Here is a 27,811-nt window from a genome sequence, read left to right as displayed (position 1 = left end):
TCACAGTATGGCGTTTGTCAAAGAATAACAGTGACTCATTAGGACAGCTTTTTTTTCTGTGAGTCAGATAGCTTAGAGTTTGTCAGCTCCAATTTTTAACTTCTCTCTGCCTCACACGTGCTCTTTCTCAGCACTTATATCTCTGTGTAGCTCATACATGCGCTCCCCCTCTCTTGTCTTAGTTTCTTTCCCTTATTATTCATTCTCCATTTACGGGATGCTAGTTTTCAGGGAACAGACCCCCCACTTGCCGCTCTAGATGGCCGGTGCACGTGCTGCAGTGCATCAGCAAATTAGTGAGTCAGCAAGGTCTCGTTATAGTCGCTGATAGACTGATAAAAGCACAGAAACAACACAGCCCTGCAGTTCGGGGAGTTGTCGGGCATGCGCGAGGACATTCAGAGACGCCGATGAGCACGCGTGCAAACAGAAACGCACACGCACAGACAGACACCTCCGATGTTCCTTCCCCGTCTCCTGGGGCTCAGTCTGCACAGGAAGGGAAATCTGATTTTGTGACCATGTGCAGAGCGGAGCACAGTGAGTGTCTTCTGCAGAATGCAGTGTATGTACAGTATGTGTACACGGTATCAGTGGCCTAGAAGCAAGGAAACTAGACGTCTGGCTAGGGTTGTCATTTAAAAGCCTGCAGACCAGCCGGGAAACTGCTGCTGTGAGAATCTCTCCTTTCCCCTCAACAAACAGTTGAAGTGCCCTTGAACAAAGCATTCAGCCCCTAACAACAGAGAGCTGCCATCGCTCTACGCAGCTGCCAGAGGTGAATGTGTCTATCTGTGTAACTGCAAGGCACAGCTGGCACTGACTTGGATACATAAATGATAAGGAAAAATAATAATTGAAGTCATCTGTGTGTCTTTGTTTCCAGGTGTCGTGTCTGCAAGACTTCTTTGGTGATGAGGACATTTTTGTTGCGTGTGGACCGGAGAAGTTCCGCTACCAAGACGACTTGATGCTGGATGAGAGTGGTGAGGCGACTGTTGGTTGCTCCGACATTTCCACGCTGACATTTCACATTTGACTGTTCAGTCTGCCCCTCCTGTGTATTTCCTTTCTGTCTTTCATTTCCTTCCTGCCCCCAGATTTGTTTATAAGTTGTTGTTTTATTTTTTTTTGTGTTGCTATTTTCTAGGGTCAAGCGATTTATCATTTAGTGCAATCCCACTGTGATAAAACAGGAGTTATGGTGGTAAATTATGGTGCTAACGGTTTGACTATTTAAAGGTTGTCTAACCAGAGGAAAAACAGAGAAATACACAGCTAGACTTCTCCAATGATGAATTTAATCTACAGTACCCCCTTGCGATTAACATAAATATAAAATCTGTAGTTTCACTGTTTACTAAGAAATGAGGTTATTCAACCTCTTTCTCACTTCCTGTTTGGTAGCTCTGACAATGATGTAATGGCTAGAATGACGGCGTGCAAGTATTTAAATGCCTTTTCGTTGAGGAAACCTCTTTCCCCTGTGACGCTTTTGAGGGAAGCTGCTATTTGACCCGTAGACATTCATGGAAGAAGTTAAACTGTCTATTCACATTGTTCATTATGTCTTCGACCCGCGAGCGGAACACAGAACAGCAGCGATGAATTTGTCTCACGCTGGTGGGCAAGTAGGAAAAAGAGCCAATTTCTTTAAAAAACAAGCGTTATTGTGAATGTAGTACGCTAATCTTGAAACTAAATACTGTATCAAGGTCCAGTTAATGACTTGTGATTATCAGGCTGTCAATTTTGTCCATATCAACAAGCCTTACTCTGTGTTTATTAGTGAGAATATGGTTTCTCTCCTTGTTGACTTGTCAAAAAGACCGTCCTGTCTTTTCAGCTGCACATCACCCTTTCCTCGTCTTCCCTGTACATCAGACACCTCCCCGGTTCAGGTGGCAGACTGTGTAGGCTCTCCAGCTCATCGTGCTCCGTGTCTCTCGCCGCCCCTCCTCTCTTCTCCTCTCTCCTCGTGGAAGAGGCGGTCCGCTGCACTTAAGCCATTGTCTAACCTATCGTATCATTGTTCCTCTCCCTCCTCTTTGCCCGTCCCTCCACCGTAGTCTCCCGTGGATACGTCTTGTCCTCAGTTCACCCACCTGTGTTTCGCTGTCCGTCTCAACCTTGCTCTCCGCCGCTCTCGCTGACGACTCCTGCCACGTAGCGCTCATCTGTATTCTCATCCCTTCATCTCTCCTCCTGTCTCCTACATGAATCATGTTCCCCCTATACCCCTTCATCTATTAAATAATATCCATCCCACCTGGGTCACCCATGTCCTCTCCCTCCCCCTTTTGTTTCCCTTTCTCTTTTTCCTCCTTCTCTTCCCGCTCACTCTCCTTTCATTTGCAAAATACGATGGAAAGCTGCTTCCATTAGCCATTTTCCCTTTGGTAACCTTCTTCTCTCTTGAGAGTGGCCACAAAACACACTCCTACGCGCTACCAGGCATCGAAAGACCACGTCTCCAGGGCATCTGCATTTTCCTTAGTTACTGATGATTGTCTCCATAAGTCGTAGTTGCATTTCTGGTAATAACCAGCTATAGGAAACAAGTGAAGCACCTCTTTTGTTCTACAGCTGGAGCCCAAATTATACTATCCCCGTCCATGTAGCCACAGCGATCTGCGCAACGTAAATATCATTATCCCCTCATGTCTGCAAGGTATGAACAACCAGTGTTTATGTCCACTGTTTTCTGCCGTTTCCATTCCTGCATTCTATTTTAGAGTATATGAGAACTATTTTCTTGCTGCATTTGAACTCTCTAAAGTCTGCATTTCATGCCAGAGTACATCAAAACTGATCAAAAGGGCCTGATCCAACCTCAATTTCTCCTCCAAATGTGGCCTTCTTTTTGTTAATTCAGAGGACACAACCTGTATATATCTTCTACGGCCCTTAGTTTCTCATAATCCCTTGTAATCCATTGAATGCTGGTGAGTGGTTGATTGAGCAGTTGCGAGGGGCTCCTCGCCAGCTCATAAGGTTAAAAAAAATATTACATGACGTTGTCTTGTTTGCTCTGTGTTTGGCTTCCGGGTGCGAATTTTCACTTCCACTTCCACCAAAATCTGTTTTGGAGGCTCAAAATAGGCCATACAGTTGCTAAAGTATGCGTCGTTGTGTAAATCCAACACCTGATTTGAAAAGGTACTTCAGAGGGTGTTGGCGAGCGACAACATCATCTAAACACTGACTCCTCACAGTTTGCTGATCGGTCCAGTTCGTATCTCGCTAGGCTCAGACCTTTCTCAGTGGGTGATTTAGACTTCAATCTCTGTGAAAAGGTTGACACGTCTGGAGGTGCAAGAACATGTGATACAACCGGAGACATCAGATACGACCCGGCTCTACTTATTTCATTACAAAGGAGATGAAAGCCCATAATAGCATATTGTGGAGGAACCTGGTTAAATTGAACTGCGAGTAATTTTGGTGAAGCAGTGAAAGGTTTGTATATCAGACTAAGCTTAATATCTGAACAAGATGAATGTTGTAATACACTAATTTTGCCCATCATATTTCTTTTCTTTCCTAAAATGGACTCATAGCTTTGTTTTTATTACCTTGATGGACATTGTATAGACTTACAGTACTTTCTTAATTCACTGGAACTTTACCTCAACCTTAACCCTAAGGTAAATGCTTAACCTTGTTGGGACTAGAGGTACTGTAGGTCCCCAGCATGGGTACGAACAGAGTTTTGTCCCCACACAAAGTGATTAATACAAAACACACATACTACAATTTGTCCTCCGTCCCAGAAGACAGGGAGAGCGAGAAGCACAGGGCAGAAATAGAGAGACAGAAGAGAGGAGCGACGAACCAAGCAGACAGAGAGACAGTCGGAGTCAGAGCTGCAGACAACTTCGCCTCCTCTCAGCAGCACTATAATTATCGCCTCTGCCTCAGCGCTGACACACTGTCATCGTGTTAACACTCCGCATTGTACATTACTCACTGGGCCACAACGACTGCCACGCAAGCACATGACACGCGCACAGACAGACGTGCACCTATGCTTACACACTCACACACACATGCCAGACTGTGTATAATTCCGCCTTCCCGCTGGTCCACAATGGTAATGAGCTATAATGGGGCTGGGTTAATGAACAGGAGAGGAGTGTGGTTTTGGCGTTGAAGGAGGCAGAGAGGGTCTGTGAGTACCATCATATGGCTCATTTATCAGGACTGTGTGTTTGTAAAATATCAGACCTCTGTGAGTCACTCCTGAAACGCCGCAATAATTGCGTTTGGAAAGCGAGCCCAGTGAAGGTCAGAACAAATTTTTGCAGGGGACAGGAAGGCAAAACCAATTATAGCTGTGTTGATACATTAGTGGTTTGGTGTCTTCTTGCATGACTAAAAGGCAAAATCAACCAAAAGATGATGGTCCAAAGGAACTGTGTTTCAAAATGCTCAGTTGTTGTTGTGTTAAAGCTTTTTGTTTAGGTGTGTGTGCCAGCAGCAAGAGTGCAGCAGCTTTGATGTCCTGTACTTGTAACAGTTCATTTGCAACCTTGTTTGGATTTGGATTTAAACACTACAGTCCATGGATTTGTCGCATATGTAGAGTCTTTTTCTAAAACTTAAAAGTTTTGGAAACTATCCGATGTGTTGAATAAATAAATGTGAAGGAATTTGCGGTTTTCAAACAGTTTCTGAAGAGATCTGTCTGTTTTGTCTTTGTGCTTGCAGAGTGTCGTATGATGAAATCTGTGACCTATGGGAAGATGTCTGGCTCTCTGAGCCGAGGCTCCCCCAGGACCGTCATCCAATCACGACGCAGCAAGTCCCCTGCATCCGGTAAGACAGTAGAATGAGTTCCTTTCTCCTCCTGGTCTCATCTTCCTCTCAAGGACTCAATTTGTTAATGGAATTTGGCGTGGTGTCATTGTCCTTAAAGATATTTGAGTGTGTGCCTGTGTGTCCTTGCATCTGTGTGTTTGTGCACGAAGAGTGTGTGCAGTGTCTCGGACCTGGTGGACGCAGTTGGCAGTTGTTTGTGTCCTAATACTTCCTCGTGTGATTGCTTATTATTTTCTGGCTCATTACTGAATCAGCGTCGCAGAGTTTTTTCATACTGAAAACAGTATGAATAAAACTGCAATGAAATCAGAGCTCTGTGGTTTTTCTCTGGCAGTGTTAACTCTGTGTGTGTGTGTGTGTGTGTGTGTGTGTGTGAGCTGTGTCTCATTGCATGCAGAATATGAATTCAAATGAGAATGATTTCAAAAGGGAGTGGAGAAAAAAGGCAAACAGGGATGGGAGAGGTAAAAAAAAAAGGGGGGAGGGGGAGCGGGAGTGAAGATGAGAAGGGAAAGAAGAGGGTTGGGGGTTGCTGACTCAATCCTGCAGCACCCCACAAGCCATTCTTCACCTGACATACTAATATAATGGTGAGAAGTTGCTCTGGTACCTACTGTGGTGTTTATGACTGATAATGATGCTTAAAAAAAAAAAAAAGCCAAGGACTCCTTTTGAGGCGACGGCAAGGTACAAAAAAATGAGCTAAAACACAACAGAGTAATATTTCTAAGAGCTTAAATGCAGCTTTGATGTGTGGCAAACATTCACTCTGGCTCGAAGCTGGTGAGGATCAGGTTGGCGATCGGTTCTGAGCTTCAACAAATGCCCGGTCGTTCATTTCCTGATTGCCCAGATTGAGCTTTGGCTGCGTGTAAAAAGGGCCCAGTTATGCAAAAGCGCACTTGATCTTTCATTCTCATTGTTGTTATTTAGTGATTCGAGTGCACGGAGACGCGTTGGGTTGGGGACGGTTCGATGGCTGATGCAACACACAGAAATTCGACAGAAAGAAGTAAATTCCACCTGCTGCTGAAGCACTCAAGCACACTTTGCACGCTTCTTCTTTTTTTTTTTTCTGGTGACGCCTCAAAACAGCTATGTTGTATTGCAGAATGAACACCAGTAGTTGAAACTATGTTTTTTTTTTTTTTGTTGAGCTGTGAAGGACAAGGTGAGGCGGAAGAAAAAGGCAAGGGGGAGAGAAGACAGCTGGGGTGAGAGGAGAAAGTTCTGGATGCCGGTGGCTTGAAAACTTTGGGGAAAAGGTTATGAGAGTGAGTCATATGCTATGTGATCTCGCAGGAGCAAGTCTGGAATAAAGGTGCACACGAATGTGTGTGTGAGAGAGAGGCAGAATGAAAATAAGAGACTGAGACGGGGGGGGGAGGGCGACTCGTCTTGGTTGCCATGGAAACGTGGCACAGTAGGAGCTACAGACACAATAGTCCGTGTGTCTGTATATGGCCGTGGCTTCCGGTGAAACGGCCTGCAGTGGAGAACGGAGCTGACTGACGCTCGGACGCCGCTGGAACCCTGAGTCAGACCGTCCCGGCGTTTTCACTCCGGAGAAATGTTCCCCTTCTGGCGCCGCTTCCGCCACTTAACATCATCAGATGTTCCCGCGTAGCTGCTGACTGTTTTGTACTCGTACTGTGTCCGCTCACTAAAACATCATCGGTTTGTACCAGGTGAGTTGCGAGCGGAGCGACAGGAGAAAAATGAAAAACAAACTGGATGGATCCGCTGGATGTGTTTCTTTTGCTTTTTTACTCTCAGGCTCCCGGTCGATATTATCGAAGGAGTTCTTTGGTTTTTTTTTCCCCCATTTTAAAAGCGACCATGCCCCCTCCCTTGAGGACAATTTGTCCAAGAATTATGTTATTCCATGCGTTCACAAGAAGGCCGTACTGAGGCCTCGTGTCACCACTGATAATGAACAGTAAAAAAACAGATATCAGGATATCTCACACGGGTACAATGTGGGAAGGAAAGTACAATTTTTTTGTGGATGCAGATGAGTGTAAAGAAAAAAAGACAAAATTCATAGATCCCCTGTGTACGACGTTGCAAGAAGTGCGTGGCTTACACTTACTCTTGTTATTTGCAACTTGTTATCCGATAAAACTTTAAAACTTGAGAAAAAAGACAGCAGTTGCATTTTGCCAGAGCTTTTAAAAGTGTTTTCTGTATCACGCAGTATCACATTCAACTGGCTATCATGCATCCGTGATGTTTTTGTTGATGTCCTCCGGTGTTAAACCTTGTTGAGGGAACAGATTCCTGACATCAAGGCGGAAATTACAGTCAGCAGAACAGAGAGATATTCACCTTGATTGAGGACACTCCTGTCCAATCTCCAGCTAAAACACTGAAGTCTGGTTTATATGACTATTAGTTGTAAATATAAACATCTAACGTAGGGTTTTAAGCCAATCAACTCTGCAGAATAGTGCATGTAGATGAAAGCTGATTAATTATTCAGTTACTTAATTGCAGCTACACTCAGAACCTTTTTATTTGAGATCTTGGCAATGAAGTTAATAGTATGGACACCAGACAAGAAAGTTCTGTCTATTTATTCATATATATAAATCAGGGTTAGTAGAATTTTAATTTTTTCTCATCCACACTTGGACGGAGCACAATAAAGAACTCTATTAGCTTTAAACCTTACTGCAGGTCTTCAGGGGTTCTCAAAGCCGCCCCAAAGTCCCATATTCATTTTTCATTTAACCAACACAGGTGTTAATAAAAATCCCTTTATCACATCTAATAATCTGGACCAAAGGAGCCGCACCGAGAAGACGTGAAGCGAAAACGATGGCCCGAGATAGTGAGAGGGAGACGGAGACGGGGGAGGGTGAGGGAGCACGTAACACGACACACGTGCCCTGAAACACCACCTGGTGTCCTTCTGTGTGTCTGGCTGCTCCTCGCTGTGTGTGTGTTCGGGGCTGAGAGCTCGACGCCACCGAGGAGCAGAGGCATGTGTGAAGGCGGACAGAGAGAGACGGTCGCACGCTCATACAGATCACGCAGAGAAGACAGTCAGAAGTTGTACTGTAAAATTACATGTGAAATGATAACACATGCAGTGCAGGTTTTTGTGTGTTTTTGTTTTTAAGTTGAATCAAGTCGATTCAATGTGGACTTTTCGACCGATCAACCAGCTAATGTCAAAGTGAAAAGAGCTCTTTCCAAACTGATCTAAGTCATTTCCAAATATAAAAAACAAAATACACGGTTGTATAAGTATCTACACCTTTAATCATCACTGGTGCATCCAATTGTTTCAGAAGTAAAATGACTTGTTCAATGTGTGGTGGTGGTAGGAGCTGTAGATACTGCATGTCCATTTCGGTTACACCATCAGCTTCACGGTTAATCAGTAGCTTTTGATAGGGGACTTTTAAGTTGAAAGTTGAAAGACCCCTTTTTACCATATGGTTAGTGTACAGCCTTCAACAGTTCTCTTCAAATTAAAGTTCCTACCTACATCTAAACAAAAGTGATGTGATGTATCGTGGCCGCGTTTAACACAAAATCCAAAACTAGATCTGTTTGCGAGAATTGTTGAAACATTTCCGCTAAAAACGCTCAGGTTCCTCCGAAACGTGCACGGCCTTACAGAAATGAAAGGTTTTTTGCGTATAAAACTAAACAGCCACAGTCCTCTATTGTGTTGTGTGTTGGGAGCACCTCTGCCCATTTGCTGTCTGACACGGTGACAAACGTGTAAAAACTTTCCTCGTAAAAAATATTACACGATGTTGAGCGGAATAGACGTAAAACAAAGTGAAACATTTCTGTTTGAAATTGTGAATAAAACAGCAAACCCGCCAGATGATGGAATGGAAAGATGGGCTGTGCAACTTTCTGGTTTATTATTTTTTGCTTTATCAGACCAGACGAGACAATGCGTTCATCCGTCTCAAGAACACGAGCCCTCTGAGAGATGTGCTGAATCATTTCAGAAACACAGTGATAAAAACAAAACAAAATAAAAAAAAAAAAACTTTTCAGGCTGTTTCCCAGCACCGAGTTTTTTCCTCTCTGTCCTTGTTCCCGATGAGAAACGCCACTGACAAACACAGACACCCATGTGTTGTGTGTCTGGTAGGTCACAACTGTCAATGACTCACACCACGCCATCATCAACAAAGACGATTATTGTGATAGACGCAGGGCATGGTTTAAATCACAGTGATTGTGATATGAAGGATGTTCTTCACTTATCACAATAATTAACATCATAATTACCATAATAACTGGGATTCAAATAAAGAGCATCGAAGGGACTGAATGTACAAATACGGGGGTCGGGGGGGCTTTCGTTTCAGCCTGACGGTGTCATCGCTCGAGGCTCATTCTGTGATGATCTCTCGACCCCGGCTTTGTGTCGCTACACAACAGACCCCCCCAAAATAATGGGAGAAAACAATGTGCACTCATACATAGTTTACATAGTCCCCCAGTCTTCCCATCTGTCTCTCCGCTCCACCCTGACGCCTCCCGTCAGCCTAAATTGCAACTAACAGAACCGCAGATGGTGTCAAAGCGCAACGCGCTGGCACTTTAGCGTCTCACCTTTCCCACGTCCTGCCGCGGGCAACGCCGCAACGCCCGGGCAGAGGCTCGACGTCGAGGCGCGCCGGGCAGCGGGCCCACAAGTGAGTCTCCAGTGTCACCTCCGGAGGATCGGCCGCCGGCCGCGACACTTCCTGAACTTGGGTCGCACGGTGTCTTGCAGCCTTTGCCACTTTTCCCCGCTCTAAAAAAAAAAACAACCTACCGATGAAGGGTACGAAGGCACTTTCCGAAACCAAGTGAGCACAGGGAGCGTAACAAATAACAAAGGCTGAAAGGGAAAAGCCAAATTCAAGGCCAGTGCCGTACTGATATTTGCACTAAAGGCGAGATAATGACAGCTTTGTGTTTGTGAAACAGCACTGTGTTACCACTTTCCGCTCTTGTGTCCTTTCAAAATTTGTGAGGCTTGACTGGGTTTTTATTTATTTTTTTTGCCCTGTTTTATAAGAGCAATCCTACCGAAACGTGCATCATGAGGCGGCACGGTCTCTGCTAAAGTCACTGTGCTGAATTTTCCCAGAAGACCTTTTGGGCGGCCCTTCGCGGGACATGCATGAACTTCCGTATGTGATCGTGTGTTTGTATTAAGGGCCGTATGTGTTTGCCATTATACCTGTTCCATTGTTACTATACACTATGGTAAGGTGTGGTTCTTAAAAATACAGGTGTGATAATATACATGTGTGACATGGAGCACGTAAAAGATGTACAGGGAAGGATGTGATTGGCCCGTCATTAAGACTCATTAATCCATTAAGACTGTTACGTATTTAGTCTTTTCTACTTAATATGGTCATTTTGACAATATTGAGTAGAAAGTCTTGTATATTCTGTATGTGTTGACCCATATAGCTCGCCAGAGTTTTTTTTTTTTTGACGTTCGCAGCTAACGTGTTGAACGTGTTGCTCGCCAACGGTTTTTTAGTCTTTTTCCCATCGAAGAGGTGCGCCGGGGCCACATTCAAGCGCGGTGTCAGCACTGTTTATGCGTCGTGTTACCAACGCCAGTGGAGCATACGTTGGATTGTTTTGTTTTTTTTGTTTGTTTTTTTTGCCACGCCAGCATCATGGCTCCAGGGTTGTCCGAGCGGGGCCATCAGTCGATCCGGCACTTTAGTCCGGACTGAAATGTCTCGACAGCCATCGGATGGATTGCCACGAGATTCTGTGCAGACATTCAGCCTCCCCCTCTCTGGTGAACCCCTGACTTTTCCCTCTACGCCACCATGAGGTTGGCCTCTCCGGTTTGGACTGAAGCGGCAACAACTGTTGGGCGTGTCACCATGAAATGTGGTACTAGCACCCATGTTTCCCCTCAGGGTGAACCGTAATAACGCGACCCTTGACCTTCCCCCCAGCCCACCCCCACCCTCTCTGTTCATCACTCTCTCTAATTCTGGACTAACATCTCCTTCTCCCAGTTCCTCTCCCAGCATAGTTTTCCCTGCGTAAAAAAAAACAAAAACATCACCAAGATATCAGAATCACAGAAGTGATTTTTTTACTTTTTCCTTCCGCCCCCCCCCCCCTCTCTCTCTCTCTCTGTCCCCGGTGCGCGTCAGAGTTTGCGCAAGCAGCCTCCCCGCCTCTCCGTGTAGTACAGCGCTGCTCCGTCGCTCCCATTCACCACAGTTTACTATCACACTCGGGCCGAGCGCGAACAGAGGTGCTGTTCTTCTTCTTCTCCTCCTCCTCCTCCTCCTCCTTCTTCTTCTTCTTCTTCTTCTTCCTCCTCTTCTTCTCCATCTTCTCTCTACCCCGCTGTGGATTATCACTGTGTTTTTTTTCGTCATGCTGGAAGTGGAAGGTAGGAAAAACCTGAAAAACGACATTTTGTGAAACGCCGTTTTTCCCCCCGCTGGCTTTGAGACTTCTCGCGCCGCGATTTGGTGTCAGTACGAGGTGGCGGTCGGGCGGGAGACGGTCGTCGGTCTGCGGACGCTGTTAACGCTCGCCGTCGTTAAACCGGCAGGAGCGGAGCGTCCGCCCGCGCGCCCGCGCGCGCGCGCAGCGCCGATGCCGAATTTCATCAATGAAGGTGTCCGGGAAACCGGTGAAACCGAAAGCGGTTTTTTTTCTTCTCGCCTTTCAGTTTTCCGCGTCGCGCTCGGAGAATTGACAGCTACTTGTGTACAGCCCGCTGTGGGCTTCGTCTTCTTTGTCTTGAATAATTCAGAAAGTTCTTTGATCTCTGCGGGGGGGGCAAACAAACAAACAAACAAACAAACAAACATGAGGCTATACAGTGAAGGTTGCACCACTCCGTTCCCACAGGTTTCATTTCTCTGCTGCAACAACCAGGACCTGGAAATGTCCCTGGGTCCGAGACTGCGACTGAAACGTCGTTGACACGCGGCAATACTTACGGCTGTAGGCTAGTACATTATAATTAAAGAAAGAGGCCGGGCAGGGGCAGAAGACAGGGGACCGAGTGATGGATTTCGGGTCGGGATTAAGCAGTAGTTTCATTTCCCGTTTGTTGTATCTCCAACTACTGCCGTTTCATAGACCTGTAGTTCAGTCAGGGCAACGTTCAGTCGACTCTGAGGTGAGGCTGTGACTTGTCGCCCAAACCCAACAACCCACGTCCTCGGTTTTGTGTGCAGGTTAATGATGCTCTTTGTTTATTTATTCATTTTTTTTATTTTTATATCTGGCTTCTTGCTTGACCACACACAGGATTCGGGTGCAGCTCCGATGAATCTAACCCTCTTGATTAATGAGGTGATGCTGCAGGTTTTTTTTTTGTGTGTGTGTGTGCTGTGTTCCGTGCTGCAGCCGGAGAAGGAGACCCAGCTGAGGTCACAAGTGCATTTAAACAGGGGGATGAAAATGAGGACGGCCCGGTGTTGTGTGTTGACCTCCAGCCGTGGGTTTGAAGCCCGAAACATGTTGTAGTTGCTAGTGTAGCGTGTTTCAAAAGGCTCAGGTACAACCGACTTGTTTCAGGGAGATTTGGATCAACCGGATTTGTATTTTGGCAGAAGTTAAAAAAAAAAGAGCACCCTGAACCTCGGTGCTCTTTTCCTCTCTCTCTCTTACTCCCCCTCTTGTCCTCCTCCTCCTCCTCCTCTTCCTCCTCCGGCTCATTCATGTGAATGGAGAGTTGCTGAGGGCGGAAACGTGGGCCGCACACATGAACACTCAAAAATATCACTGTTTCGAGAAAAAAAATATGCGTCCGCACCGAAAGGTTAATCTATTTCAGTATTTCTGTCCCGGTGTTCACCCCCGTCATCCACCCTGCTCCATTTCCTCTTTCATTTTCTCCCTCCAGTGAACGGGACGCCGGCCAGTCAGCTGTCCACTCCTCATTCGGGAAAATCTCCCAGCCCCTCCCCGACCAGCCCGGGCAGCCTCAGCCAACGTCGGGTAAGACAAGACTACACGGGCACGCACGCACACAAACACACACACACACACACACACACACACACACACACACACACACACACAAACAGTCACCCTTAACTTTTAGTGACACTAAATCTATAACACATTCCCTCTATGTTCTCAGGAAAAGGACAAAGCTGTGACTGAGCATAGGCCGACCACATCTTAGAGTTGCTAGAACACGAAGGAACCGCAACGTCCCGACATCTTTAGTGTCTCAGAAAGGCGTTGACCTTTGACCTCGCGCGACGCCGCTCTGGGATTCCAAGAATGGCAGGCTCATGTTAGGATCCCCAAATGTTGCAACTTTTATCCAGTGTTGATAGATTCCAAGGGCAAACCCCCCCCCCCCCATTTTCCTGCTGGTTTTCTGTCACGTGCCCGCACATGCTGACCTGTAGAACTCCATCTGCCTGTGGTAGCTCAACAAAGAACGATGCTGTCGCCGACTTTCGGAGGTGACCCGATCTGTCAGTTACTAATTTGTGCAATATCTGATCTAAAGATGAGACCGACGATTGGCTCTTATCAGCGGCCCGCTCCAATCCTCAAGCCTGTAAAAATTTGTTTGCATCCACTGTTAGCTACCAGGCAGTGCTTTGCTGCATGTGAGCATAAGAAAGGACCCAAACAGTATTGATCTGCTCATCAAGGATGACTTTTTTCTTTTTTTTTTTTTAATCAAGTCGTGTCATTTTGTACATGTCCTGTTGTGTAAAACACATTCGAAAGAAACATTTTATACCAGTCAAGTTGATTATTTTGGGCCTTTTTCTCAAGCACTCAGTTATTGGCCCTGGTTTAAAAAAAAGCCCTGTTAACACATCTCAACTCTTTATCTTTTTTTTTTTTTTGTAGCTAACGGGAGAAAGGATCTAAGATGCAAACTCACTGTGTACACTGTAAAGCTTGTAGTTACTGTGGAGCAAATACTACTGTGCAGAGCAGGAGCATGCAACTCAAATGGAAAACCTTGCATTCCACATTTCCGGAGGCCGAGTTCGCGTACGGGGTGTCGCGTGTCTGTGTGGCGTGCGTGCATGCGTGTCGAAGATCAAAAGTGTGTGGCAAAGCGGTCCTTGCCGGTGATGATGGTGAGTTTTTAATACCGGCCTCGGTCCTAATAAGGCGCCCTTTTTTCTCGCAGCAGCTCTTTAACCTGTTGCTGATTTAGTTCCCCTCTCCGTCGTAAAACAAACACTCTCACGCTCAGCTCAGCTCGCCCGCGTACAGACGCAGCAGTATGTGAACCTGTGATGCATTCATATGGGCTCCCACCCGCATGCCGCTTGTGTTCTTCTCAAGCATACCGACTGAAAGCCCGCTGCATGTGTGTACCGCTGTTCAACTCCGACAGCAGGGGCGCAGCTATTATTTATTTTGTAATTATTTAGATATTCATTGGTGCAGGCACAACACTTTTTTTTTTTTTTTTTTTTAAGGGAAGAGAAGGCGAAAACGTGGTCGCAGTCGATCGAGTGGTTGTGAATTACTTGTGCATGAGTGCGTACGAGTGACTGCATAGACTGAAATCACTACAGCGTGAAGAATTCATTTCTTGCGCTCAGTGGCCGCAGTCTCGTGCCGCGTGCGATTTGCCAGGGAGAATTCACGGATGGCGGAGAGTCTGGCCCTCGGGCTTGTGAATCCATCAGTGGTGGGGTTGCATCGGTGGGACGCGAAGGTCAAACGAGGCAACGGGAACAGGTCAGATTTGGGCTGTGGCTACTGAGAGCAGAGCAAAGGTGCGCGGGAGCGTCCACGGTCGTCTGTATACTGGAAGTGGGTCACCATAGATTTCAGTGTTGAAAGGGAAATGGGGTTGGGAAGTGCACACATTTATAAACTCTCCCTCTTTCTGTCTGTTTCTCGCTGAATGAATAAAGGCAGGGCAGTTAATGTAGATAATTAAAGTGCTCAGTTTTCTGCTGCTCTGTTCTTTCCTCTCAGTTAATTTCCACAGTTTCAGAGTGAGATCCTGAACAGCCGGGGTTTGAGAGGTGAAGGAGAGTTAACACTCTTTTTTTTTTTTTTTTTCCACCCACTTTTCTCATCAAACACTGGCCTTCACAAATGAGCTCTGTGGTGCAGTTCTGACCTCAGCGGTACAGCAGTCAAAATCTAGTGTTACACAACAACAAGTTGAGTGTGTATTTCTCAACCAGAGATTATTCCAGGCTTTGTCCTTGCTCACACTCCGTGCTAAGCCTGCAATGGCTTGGCTGGAAGGAAGGGAGGAAGCCCCATTATCTCTCCTCTCCACTCTGCAGCTTCACACTCTTCAGCCATATTACGATGTAATTCTCTCCTGCACTTCTTACTTCTTCTATCCGCCCTGCTACTGACTCTCCCTCACTCCCTTCCCATCCCTGACAGTTTCTAATTTTTCTCTCACTCCAGCTCCCATCAATTCTCACTCACCCCCACCCACCCCCCTCTCACTTCCCCATATAAAAGAGTATTAACTTCACAGGGAGAAATTATATTTCATCTTTTCCCTTGTAGATTAATTCTAAGCTTCTTTGAGAAGTAGGCGCCAAGTTCCTGACACTACATTTTCATATTTTCTCTCCTACTATGTTACCTCTGTGTAAACATGCTTGAATAATCATAAGTATAGTGTACACAAAGTCTAATCCTGTTATTTTTATGCTTACAATGGCAAGTGAGTACCTTTCTCAATGATGTGCCTAAAGTGCATAACTCAATCTAACCAAAGCATGACTCAGATATGACCCTTTTCCTTATATTGAAACCTGAATTTTTAACATCTGTGTTCTTAAAAGAACATCTGGCGCTCAAAAATCGCATTTCAGCTAATAAAACACTGAAAGCTTCCACAAATACATGTCCTAAGCAGCCACGGAGCCTCAGTGACCTACTGCCGAGTATTGCATTTAAACAGCTGACCTCTCCCCACCCTGCATTTAAACACTCGAGGCACTTTTCTGCCTGAAGTAGGTTGCTCGCACAGCTCAGATGATCTTAACCTCTTTCCCCGACCAGAATATACAGACATAGCATTGCGCCATGGCTTTTTCCTTCCACTTTCACACATACATAGCTGCAAGCATACAGACGTGCACACATCTTCATAAACATTGCACAGAGAATCACTTGTAAATTCGTGTAGGCTTCAGTGGAAACACTTTTATACATGAAATCGCCATTTGTGCACAGTTGTATACGGTTGGTGCATGCTAGTGTGACCCATTTTTTATGAATTAGCAACAGAAGCATAAAAAGATGGTCTACATTCATGAAGTCATGCATCGCCCTCTTCGCCCTATAGTCTTTTTATGGCCACTTGCCTCACTAAGAGCACCCTAGCTTTCCATATTCGTCTTGCTTTAATATTTATTATTAAACCTACAGACACATGCATCCACGCAGACACAAACCCTGAATTTTATTTTCCGTCAATGTCTTGTTTAAAGCACATAAGAGATGAATTGAGTGAGCCGGCAAGGTCGCGGCTCTTCCCTCTCTGTTCGCTCCATTAGATGTGAAAATCACAGGCAGGGAAATAAATCGTTAAAAAAACAAAAAGACAGTACGCAGAGAGAACTGACTGTCAGGCTGAAGACAAGACAAACAGATGGTCTGTAATTCCAGTACAACAACTCTGATACAGTCAGGTAGCTGCTTGTGTGCGTGTACGAGAGAAAGAAAGTGCTAATTGCTAACCGTAGTATGTCACCTATATCCTCCTCTCGCCATTGAGTTATTCATGTGCATAATCCACTGAATTGCATGCTCCATCTCTCATTCTTATCGTCCATATTTTGTGTTGGGTGATTCATAATTTAATTATGTGTATGTGTGTATGTGTGTGTGTGTTTGTGTGTGTGTGTGTGTGTGTGAGAGAGAGAGAGAGAGAGAGAGCAGGCTGAAGATGAATGTGCGTATTATGAACTTGTTAATTATCGTCTCATCTCATCCATGTGAGTGTGTTGTTACTAAAGATTGTATTTGTTATTTGTCTGTATTATATTTCCTATTTCATGTTGTGTTGATGTCATTAGGTGGCTCGTTCAATTTTGTTCCTGTGACTGCCAAAAAGACTGGCTGCAGCACATGAGGAAACGGGGGAAATGATGGAAAGTGCAGTGGCAATTTTAAAGCTTAAACATTGTTTCTTGAACATTTTATTCCTTGAAATTATTCGCGAATGATTCCGATCTGGCTCATATTTACAGATCTGTATAAAATCCAAAAATCGATAACGTAACATTTTGCAGAGGGCTTCAGGGTACTTTTTGCACTGCTATTTATATACATGAAAGACATGTAAATATGAAAATTGTCTGTGGCAAATTATAATTGATCATCTGCTCCATCATCTACATATTGTGGTTTTCTGATGTAAGGCTGCTAGCTCTTCACGGCTCATTTGTTTTCTGTTTGTATTTTCTTTGTTAAATGTATTCATTTCTATTTGTTGATGTCATTAAATTCATTGTCATTTCATTTTCATTTTGTGTGTTTTTTTTTGTTTTTGTTTTTAAATTCTCATGCTCTTCATTTGTGTTGATTAACAGTTGTTCGTTGTGTTCATCACATACAAAAACAGATACAGAGATCATTTTCGGTAGATGGTGCATAATTACGATGATGACGATTGTCTTTAAAATACACGTTTATCAGTGGTTCTCCTTTGTTTTTGATGAGGCAGCCCAAGTCTCCTTCACAGTTTTTAATGTTCCCTGAAGCATTTAATCACGTTCCTGTGCTTCCCCAGGATTGCAGTCCATCAGAAAAACTTCCCTGTGTCCAACTGGCAGACCAGAAAAGACAGAATCCCCCAAACACTGTTGATCTCTTCAGATAAGAGTCAAATAGATTATGTTTCCTGTCTGTCTAGACACCAAAATAAGAGCCAAGAAATATTATCTCCTGTACCGTGTGTTCTCATGAGAGATAAAGTAGGAACTTGGGACAAAACAAAGTACCCCATTTCTATCAAATCTTATTAGATTTTTTCCTCTGACGCAAACACCAATAAATCCTGCTTTGTTGGGAACTGCGTGACAGCGAAAGTGACAAGAAATGCCGCTGGAGAAGAGGTTTGTCTCCCCCAGCTTAAGGGACGGAGAGAGAGAAGGCTTTAGGATGTGTGGCGTAATCCGCCTCAAACAGGGGCATTGAGGACAAGGCTAGCATTACTCTTAAGTTGGTTATGTAAATGTGTGGGGCATTTTTAATGCTGAATTCTACAGTTGACAGACTTCCTTTTCAACCACAGAATAAATCGTTATTCCTACTGCTGCGCATCTGCTTGTGAGATGGCGCTCCACATTTGAGGTCAACCGCGGACATCCTGCTTAATTCCTATTCACGCGCTGATCAGTATTCAGCCCCTGAGTGTTGCCCTTGCGGGTTTGAAGAGCAGTGGCTCCAGCCATGATGTAAAAGGTTTGTCAGTGTGTTTTTTAGCGGTGTGAGTCATAGCCAGACCAAAAGTGTAGAGATGTGGCGCTAGGAATAGTTTATGTCCTATTGTGCAACAGGGAGAAAGCTGGGTGCGCTAACAATAACAAGACAGTTCCTGCCAAATCTAATGATCAATATCAACCACAGCAGACTCCATACATCTTTCTTCCTATCTCTTCGTTTTCCTCTCTCTCTCTCAGTCCCTTTCTCTCTCTGTCTGTCATTCCATCTGTCTCATAGTTTTTCACACAGGGAAAGAGAGACACCATTTTCATAGAAGGTTGAACCCACCTCCCAAGCCCTCAGACAGGAAATGGCCATATATAGGCTTCTGTTTCCACACTGGAAGTCTCATAAGCTGCCTCTCTCCTCTCTGTGAGCAGTTTCCATAGCAACAGTATTTTGTTTCCCTCGGTGGCAGGAAGAGAGATAGGAGTTCAAAGCGGGAAAGCGATCAGACGACGGGGCCGGGTGTGAGATAAGCGAGCACGAGGAGTAAATATACGCGTCGGGCTTAGAACATAAAGGAGCAGAAGGATGTTTTGGAGATTAAGCACAGGAGGGTCATTGGCTTTAAGGGTATTAAGGCGGTTTCCTTGTTCCGGGATGAGTGCCTGACCAAAAAACATCATTACATAAACCAAACTCCACCCTGACTCACAGCTACGCTCACCTGGGTGACTTTCAGGTCACAGCGGTAGAGATGAGTAAGAGAGCTGACAGCTACTTGGGCAGTGATATAGGGCAGCTCGGCTCTGTAAATAGTTTTCAGATCTAAGCCGTTACGATGGGTGGCCTTTGCCTCTCTGACAGCGAACTTTCCAGGGCGTATCACAGGCTGTCAGGAGACCATAGAAATAAGAGCTTCACATGATGCCGGTTTGAGAGAAAATTAAATCATAAACCAAGATCTGTTCTCAGCAAATCAGAGGCAAGGTCTGCGACATTTGACACGGAAGTTTTGTTTTGCCAAACTTTGATGGCACATTTTTCCTCCTTTAACACATCACCCTGTTTGAAACGCTTGCTGCGTTATTATCACAACAGTGGCCAGCATCCGTTACTTCAGCAGCATGTTTAAAATCTCATTTCCCTCCAAGGAGTCAGGACTGAACGGTGTGGGACTTATACTATGTGGTGTGAATTCATCATGAGAGGGCTTCTAAAAAACGGGTCTGGCTACACCTGCGCTAAAACGGGGGCTGAAAGAAAAATGTATCCTCTGCTAGCCAACATTAGTTAGACGTGGTCGCTAATAAACTGCTGATGCATCGCTCTCTGAAGGTTCAACATTTCAGGCAAGTTGTACATGGAGACTGGCTCATGCATCACACTAATAGTGCAGGCCATTTACAGAGCAAACTGCACTTGTTAATAATCCACATCTACCAAAGGGCCCTGCTTTTATTTTAGAAAAACTGTGATGGCAAGGCTATATGTGCCAGTTGCACCTGTGGGACATATTCGAGTACTGGAAACCTCCAGACCCCAAAGGTCTTAACTGCTGTGGCTTCAGGGCCGACTGGGAGGCGGGAGAGAAGAATCCGAGCAGAGGGGAGAAGAGAGGAGACAAAGGGAAGTCAGAAAAGAAAAGTTGGATGTTGAACACTTAACAAATCTTGGAAATGAAGATTCAAGGGAAGAATAACCAAATTGTCCAAATGTAGTAAAAGAATTTGAAACCTTGAACAGATTTTGGAGGAAAGGAGAACAGAAAGATGGACAGGAGTGGAGAAAAGATAGAAATAGGAGAAGGGTAGATTCTCTGTTACAGTCCCGACCAGATGCTTGATCCCCAGCCTTGTTGCTTCCATGACAACCAGACAGAGGGTTACGAGGTGGAGGGCTTAATGATTTTTTTTCTGTAGATAGATGCAGACGCCGCATCGGAGCCACGCTCTTTCCCCTTAATGACCCCCTACTTACCAGCCAGATGAAAGGTAGTATTCATCCACCTTTATTAGTGTCACCGAAACCCGTATTTTCATGTGTTATTAAAGCATAAAAGTGAGGAGTGAAAGGAGGGTGCAATTAGACAGGAATTAAAGATCTGTGAATGGAGAGGAGCTTATTAGGATGCGCTCCGTCTGCGTCGGTCTGTCCAACGTGCCAACACACAGGTGGTTTGCTGAATAAGAAACTAGTTTATATTCAGCTCAGTAGCTTAAGTAAATCTGTTTTGGCTGGGCACAGTGTGCACACAACACAGGCAGCACGACACAAAGACAGACTTAAGGATGTTCTGAGGCTGAGATGAGTTGCACAATGCCCCTTTGTCCATTTCTTCTCCTCATTGTATGTAATGGTTCCGGCTTGGATTGTTGTAGAAGGGACTGTTTTATTGTATTTTGTTGAGCGTGAGCTGGATTTACAACCTAATTTGGGCGTCACTACCGATTAAAACGATTACCTACCCCTCTCCCTCTCTGCAGGGGTCCCAGGGCTCTTCCACCTCTCTGTCTTCCGCTAAAGTTTCCAGCTCGGTGGAAGATGGGGATGGACTTGTTACCGAAGGTGAGGAAACTTTATGTTACAAGAAGGTCCCATCTGTCCATCAGTGGGAAAAGGCGATGTACTTGCAAAAATCCTGGATGACTGACTCACGTTCATGGCCTTTGATGGATCCCTCTCTCTTTCAGTCATCTCTCCCGTGTCAGCGTTCTTTTGATTTGTACATCCTTTTCTCAGCACCTCTTTGAGTCAGGGAACTCTTAATATCATGTGACATTTACCTCTGATTTTATTCACTTATAGAGGAGCCAGGGAACCTCCTCAAGTGTTGTAAATCAACGCATAAATTAATATTTAACTGAACGTGCATTGCATATATTTATGGTAAACCTGGTAAATCACTTTGATTTACCAGTTGGTTCAGCATTTACTTTTACATTTGCCAGCTTGATACCCTTTGCAGACCACTCTGCAGAGCCTTAGTGTGACAAAATGTCCCCGGGTGGGATGTAACTAGAGCCCCCATTGGCTGTGACATTGAATTTAAAAAAAGCATCATTGATTAAATGATATATGGCTGATAGTGCTTATATGTTTAAATCAATTTGGAGTCGCCAATTAACCGGCATGTCTTTGGACTGTGGGAGGAAACCAACGCAGGGAGAACATGCAAACTCCACACAGAAAGGCCCCAATCAACAGGTTAAAACCCTGAACCGTGAGGCTCATGCAATAGCCTTTAACTAGACTTGCCATGTCCTCTGTTCTTACCTTGTGGGTATACAATGAGTTCTTATCAGTCCGACGAAACTGTACAAAACACTGAAGTGAACAAGTGTAAAGTGGTTTGCATTCAGTCCCTCGGCTGCTCTAAACCTTGTGCTCCCTCCCTGCAGCTGAGGTTCTAGTCGATGAGGTTCCAGCTGTGCCGTCCTACATATCAGACCGCTACAAGGTGGGACGCATGTTGGGCGACGGGAACTTCGCAGTGGTCCGAGAGTGTGTGGAGCACTCCACAGGACGGGAGTACGCTCTGAAGATCATCAACAAGGGCAAATGCAGAGGCAAGGTAAACAAACCTCTACAAACTACGACTCCTAAAGCAAAAGCATCCACCGAACAGGTAGATGTACTGTTGCTTTACCTAAATGTTACACGTGTAAAAAGTAAGATTACGTGTGTTGGAAACTGCTGAAGTATACTCTATGTACGAAAGAGAGTCTTTTCTAGACCAATCTTTTCAATTTCAATAAAACTAACGAATAGCCAAGAAAAACTAAGAACTAAGAAAAACAACAAAGCTCTGTGCAGTCCGCGTCTTAAATAATTTAGTTCAGTTTTATGGGCTCAAGAAATAACAGAATTTTCTCAAACCATAAAAGAGCATTTAATCCTTCATTTTATCTAATCTTAAAAGTGAGGCGTGTATTATTGCTTTTCACTTAAAGAGCAACTTAACACCAACTGAAAAGCTTGTATTCGCTAACCTCCAGTGGCTTAACTTAGCAGCTCTACAGTGATGTAGAAGTGTACACTCCAGGGTGTGCGAGTACATTGCGACAGCACTGTTGGCCAGTAGTTGCAAGATGCAACAGAGCGCACTTCTGACCACACCCATCACACCGACAGAGGTGGGACAGACTTGAAACTTTCAACCACAGAGGGCAGCAAAAGCCGCGTTTCACCCTCATATTACGTTACTCTCCAGGGCAATATTCCTTTCATGTTGTTCGAATTCATTTTAATTCTTGTTCCAGGAGCACATGATCCAGAACGAGGTGGCCATCCTCCGTAGGGTCAAACATCCAAATATTGTCCTGCTCATAGAGGAAGTGGACACTTACAATGAACTCTACCTGGTCATGGAGCTGGTCAAGGTGTGTGTCCATGTTTGTATGCCGTATTTACCTCTTTCTTTCTATGTGTCGGTGCGTCGTCTGTTCCGGTTAGGGGGCAGGCCGAGACATTCTGCTCGTCTGAGATAGTGGATCCAACTATTCTCTGTATATGATGGTGATCATTATCTCCAGCTTGAGAGCGACAGAGAGGAGCAGGTTTGGCAGAGTTGGCGACGGAGGCAGGGCAGCAACATTCATCCGGTGAAGCAAATGATGAATTCAAACCAGTCACACATTGTGGGATCGAGAGAATCAGTCTATGGCCTGCAGCGCTCGTGTGTTCACATTCTTCAGTCTCTCTTGCTCTCTGAGTCAAGAAATATTTGTGCATAATTCAGGAGCCAGAAATGTGATCCATCTGTTCGTGTTGTGGTGTGGAGTACTACAGAATATAGATGAGAGGCAATCTGTGGGAGAAAATGTGTGTACGTGTGAGCGTGTCCAAAGTAGGAGGACCGAGAGGAGGCTGTGGATGAATGAGGTGGAAAGTGAAAGGGATTGAGAGAGGGAGAGAGACAGATGGGCGCATTGGAAGGGGAGGCAAAGGGTAAGAGCAGCGAGTGAGAGAGAGAGATGGTGCAAAATATAGCCAAAAGTATTGTGTCCAGAAAGTTTTGTCTGCTTTTGGTTTTTGGGTAGTTCCCTTAGTTTCAATTAAGGGAAAACATAATGCGACATACACCGATATTTCAGACAGTAGTGTGCGCCCAACTTCGAGGCACCGGTTTTCAGAAGGTCCGTTCCTGTTTCAATAAGAGACACCCGTAAAGAGATGTTTTTTGTTTTTTTTTAATATGATGTGGAAGAATTTAACTGGCTTGTACAGAAGCCAGTTAAACCTTTGGGATCCTGAGTGTGAGCCAGGCTTCTTCACCCAACATCAGTGGCCGACCTTCACAAGAAGCCTCCAAAGAAGTTGGAGGATCTTATAGCAGCATGTTAATATCCATGCTTTTGGAATGAGATGTTAGACAATCACATGTACAGTAGGTGTGAGGTTTGGGTGTCCACATACTTTTGGCCACAAAGAGGAGGTAGAGAAGTGCAAATGCATTGCTTAGTGGCTGAGCTGTGGGATTCGACAGTGCTCATATTTAAATAACTGTTGCTGTGCATGTCGGATGCTGACAGTGTGTCTGAGTCTGTGCAGGGAGAGAAAGACATTCAGCCCTATTTTAAGCCTCTGTTCCACTTAGTCCCCTCGGGGAGAGAGACACAAAGAGGATCGGAGAGAGAGAGAGAGAGAGACACAAACAGGTGAGAGGAGGGTGAGATTAAGACAGAATGAAACATATGAGCAACTGAGACAAAGAAAATGCCTGGGAGAAAAGAGGAATGGGTAAATTAAAGGAAAAAATTAAAATGAAAGGGAAATATTTAAGACAGGAGGAGGAGATGTTTCAACTAAGGTGAGGAATGAGGACACAGTTTACCCCTCCAGCTGCTGAGCAGACGAAAACCCTCGCTACTAAATCAACTTTTTCGCCGAAAAACTCTTTTCAGCAGAAAAGATGAGCGAGTGCGAAGAACTTGGAAGTGAATGTGTCAAGTTATGCTTTTTGAAAGCGCCAAAGAAACTCTCGTGACGTTGTTCCTATTACTGACAGCCCACCCCGTTCGCCGTGATTTGTCCACAGGGGGGAGATCTGTTCGATGCCATCACCTCTGCCAACAGATACACAGAGAGAGACGCCAGTGGCATGCTCTACAATCTGGCCAACGCCATCAAATACCTCCACAGCCTCAACATTGTGCACAGAGACATCAAGCCCGAGAACCTGCTGGTGAGTTCACACAGAGTGTCTACGTGGTCATGTAACGTGCCGCAGTAGAGTCTCCCTCTTCTCTCCCTCTCTAGGTCCCTCCTTTCTGAATGAGCAGTGAAGTAACATCACTCACTCCGGACACTCACAGAGCAAAAACATGACTCATCCCTGCTGCCCTCACACCTCCCGCACACTCCCTCTCCAGCCTTCCTCGTCTCCCTTCTGTCGACCTCCTTGTCGTCCTTTCATCCCCTTCTTTGCTCCTTCTTCAATCCTGAGTCAGTCCTTTCAAAATTTGATTATTAAAGACCAGACTAAGAGGTTCTCACCTGCAGTGACTTTAGAGATGTTTCACTCCAAGGATAATTGAGTGGCCTCTGTTGCGATGTTCATCCCTACTGACCTAAGATGGGTTCCCAGCTTCTTTTCTTTTGTTTCTGCTACTCTGCCTCCCTTTCTCGGCTTTCCGGCTGTTTCAATTAAATAAGACGTTTTGGCTCCTTGTAAATTAACTTCACTATTGTGTGCTCTTTCTTTATTTTATAGGACATGATATGCAGATTTGTCATGAATCGTGTAGCAGGTGGACAAAACAACTAAAAACACCTGACACTGTGTTTGAAAGCCTTACAATAAGTATGTTCACGATTTTAATTAGACGTCAGAGAGGAGTTTGCCGAACCTTATGGTCAATTTTTAAACCTGTAGTAGTTGATTTTTTTTTTTTTTTTGCCACTTGGGGGCACCACAACAAGCTTTGAATATTGACATTTTATCACTGTACAAAGTTGATATGGTGAACATTCAGCAGGCACAGAGCAACATTAGCATTCATTTGGAGTAACTACTGAATGTAGGTCCAATATTCACTCGCCTTTTAGCTCTGTGTTGTTCTCCACCAGTGCCCGCTAGAAATATCTGTCTCCGTAGCTGCTAAATAGTCTACTATGTATCACAAAGTTATTGCTAGCTGCCAACTTTGTGGCTGGGTTTATGAAAGCTTTTTAACAGCTGCCTGCTGCATCTGGAAACGACGCTGATGAGAACTGTGAGAGTCAACCAAAACATTGTAGCTGCGGGAGGTGAAGCCCAAAACAATGAGCTGAAAGACACTGAAACGCTCCACAGTGCTGAAGGGTACAGCAGTTGGGGATAATTCTCAATACTTCGTCACTAAGAGTGACTCCTTTCACATACATTTAGAGTAGTAATCTGACCAACTGTTAATATAAAAATATGGTTTATATCAGCTTTATGGTCATAGTTTGTCAGCAGTTATATTATAAGGTGCTATGATCATTTTGTCCACCCCCTATTACAAACACACACTCTAACATGTACAGTACATTGAACTACTTCTCCACCGGTGCAGCTCTTGACTGCAAGTCACTCCAAGTCTGTACTTTTTTTTAAAGCCCCCATGTGTTGGGTTTGAAAATTTCAAACTCTGGTGCCCCCAGTGGTCCTATCAAAAAAAGGACAGTTGAGCAGACAGTAGTACACGTTGCTGTCCCCCAGTGCCCCCACGGATTTGATCTGGTGACGCTGAATATGAAGGGCTTAGACTGCATCAGTCTTCTCCGCAGTAGCCACGTTTTTCAGATCAACACTCTCACACACACCCAAATGCGAGAGTAAGAGTACCGTTTATGCAGCTCCAGACAGAGGAGCTGTTAGTCCCACAGTCAAGATCATACTTATATCGTTTCAGCCATTTAAGATCCTACATTTGACAGATTTATTTTTTTTTGTATTTTCTATGTTCATAGGTGTATGAGCATGCAGACGGAAGCAAAAGCCTGAAACTGGGGGACTTTGGTTTGGCGACTGTGGTGGACGGACCGCTCTACACTGTCTGCGGGACCCCGACATATGTAGCACCTGAAATCATCGCAGAAACAGGGTAAGGGTATCAGCCGCAGAGCTGAGGTTACATAGGCAAATCAGTGGACAGCTATGCAAACACTACTCCTTTAATGTAATGATTCATTTCACGGTCAGTCTATCGGTCATGTCTTAATGCAGATGGGATGCTGGTTACAGGGGAGTAACCTTTTGTATTATTGCTAAGGAATCTTGTCTTAAAGGATGCTAGTCTGCATTACAAAGACCTGTCTTTTTCTCTGTCTTTGCTTTGAAGTCATCACATTTCGTTGTCTTTGTGCAGGTATGGCCTTAAGGTGGACATCTGGGCAGCTGGAGTCATCACCTATATCCTACTGTGTGGTTTCCCACCCTTTCGAGGGTAAGCGAACAGCAAGAGCTGCTCCCCCGAGAGAAATTCTACTCTCACTTTTGCTGCTATCAAAGTCGTTCTTGAAATAACGTTGCACACAGAGTGTTGTGTATGAGTCCCCCCAATGGCTGTTAGTAATACTGCACCTTTTCTCCTGCAAACACTGTCAATCAGAGCAGTGTTTTGCTTTGTTTTGAATGCTCACTCATTCATGTGGAAATTGTTTGTTTGCAGGAGCAGTGACGATCAAGAAGTGCTTTTTGATCAAATACTAATGGGACAACTAGAATTCCCTCTACCGTACTGGGACAATGTGTCGGAGACAGCCAAGGTGAATATCTTCGTCTGTTTGGACATTGTCTGTTTTTATGTGTACTGTGAATGGAGCCGCATGTTGGGGGGAAATTCGCTTTACTTAGAGGGAATAAAAACTCCCTATCGTTTGCTTGCTGCCGCAGGAGCTGATCCGATCTATGCTGGAGGTGGAGGTGGATCAGAGATACTCTGCCCTCCAGGTGCTAGAGCACCCTTGGGTCACTGTAAGTGCGGTGCTAAAATTGAGCTCATTCAGCCCCTCACATCTGTTCAGTTGCAATATTTCCCCCTCAAACACTGTATTTTTTTCCCCTCTCCTCCCTTGCTGATACAGGATGAGGCTCTATGTGAGAATGATCATCAGTTGTCAGTGGCAGGGAAGATAAAGAAGCACTTCAACACCAGTCCGAAGGTCAACGACACCACTGCAGGAGTGTCAGTCATTTCTGTAAGTCAATACTACTAGAAACTAAAGTACCCATAAGCCAACTTGTCCTACAGATTGTTTGGTCCATCTAAAGCTGTGCCTATTACACTAAGCTGAAATGGTTTCTACAGAAGTGTTTAGTTTTCTGCAAGCTTCTTTTTCTCGAGTTCATTTGCTCTGCTTCTGAAGACAGATACGACTTTCTGAATGAAGTTTGTGTCTTTTGGTATTTTTTGTTGATCTGGTGTTTAGATTGATTGTGCCGGTTTCTCTTTGTATTCAGTTGGATGACAGCTTTTCTATGCAGAGATCTGGGTCGTTGGATTTCTACCAGCACCCGGCCATGTACTGGATAAGGTACGCCAGGTTTCCATGGTGACACAACTGGGCAGATGGTCATAAACCTATGAGAAATCAAAACACAACCAAAATAGCGTCTCTGAAACTGATATCTCCCCTCTCCCTGCCTGCTGCCCTGCTG

General features: G+C 44.9%; 1 protein-coding gene across 5 annotated transcripts in view; it reads left to right on the top strand.

Moving 5' to 3' along the window:
- The window catches only part of dclk1a (doublecortin-like kinase 1a), a 46,115-nt gene that overhangs the window by 16,273 nt on the left and 2,031 nt on the right, over positions 1-27,811 (top strand). For 2 of the 5 annotated variants that reach the window (XM_040151454.1, XM_040151453.1), the window contains exons 3-15: positions 887-986; positions 4,711-4,818; positions 5,005-5,013; positions 12,689-12,783; positions 20,670-20,751; positions 21,585-21,757; positions 22,446-22,565; positions 24,224-24,370; positions 26,122-26,255; positions 26,520-26,597; positions 26,823-26,919; positions 27,047-27,127; positions 27,238-27,351. In XM_040151454.1, coding sequence (XP_040007388.1) covers positions 887-986; positions 4,711-4,818; positions 5,005-5,013; positions 12,689-12,783; positions 20,670-20,751; positions 21,585-21,757; positions 22,446-22,565; positions 24,224-24,370; positions 26,122-26,255; positions 26,520-26,597; positions 26,823-26,919; positions 27,047-27,127; positions 27,238-27,351 — 1,338 coding nt within the window. Of the gene's footprint in view, positions 1-886; positions 987-4,710; positions 4,819-5,004; positions 5,014-12,688; positions 12,784-20,669; positions 20,778-21,584; positions 21,758-22,445; positions 22,566-24,223; positions 24,371-26,121; positions 26,256-26,519; positions 26,598-26,822; positions 26,920-27,046; positions 27,128-27,237; positions 27,352-27,613; positions 27,688-27,811 lie in introns of all 5 variants that reach the window. The other 3 variants (XM_040151450.1, XM_040151451.1, XM_040151452.1) reach the window with 3 other exon arrangements.

The sequence above is a fragment of the Xiphias gladius genome, chromosome 17 (assembly GCF_016859285.1).
Source record: "Xiphias gladius isolate SHS-SW01 ecotype Sanya breed wild chromosome 17, ASM1685928v1, whole genome shotgun sequence".
Taxonomy (NCBI): domain Eukaryota; kingdom Metazoa; phylum Chordata; class Actinopteri; order Istiophoriformes; family Xiphiidae; genus Xiphias; species Xiphias gladius.
The sequence above is the reverse complement of the archived record's forward strand: the minus strand, read 5'-3'. Positions and strand labels throughout refer to the sequence as shown.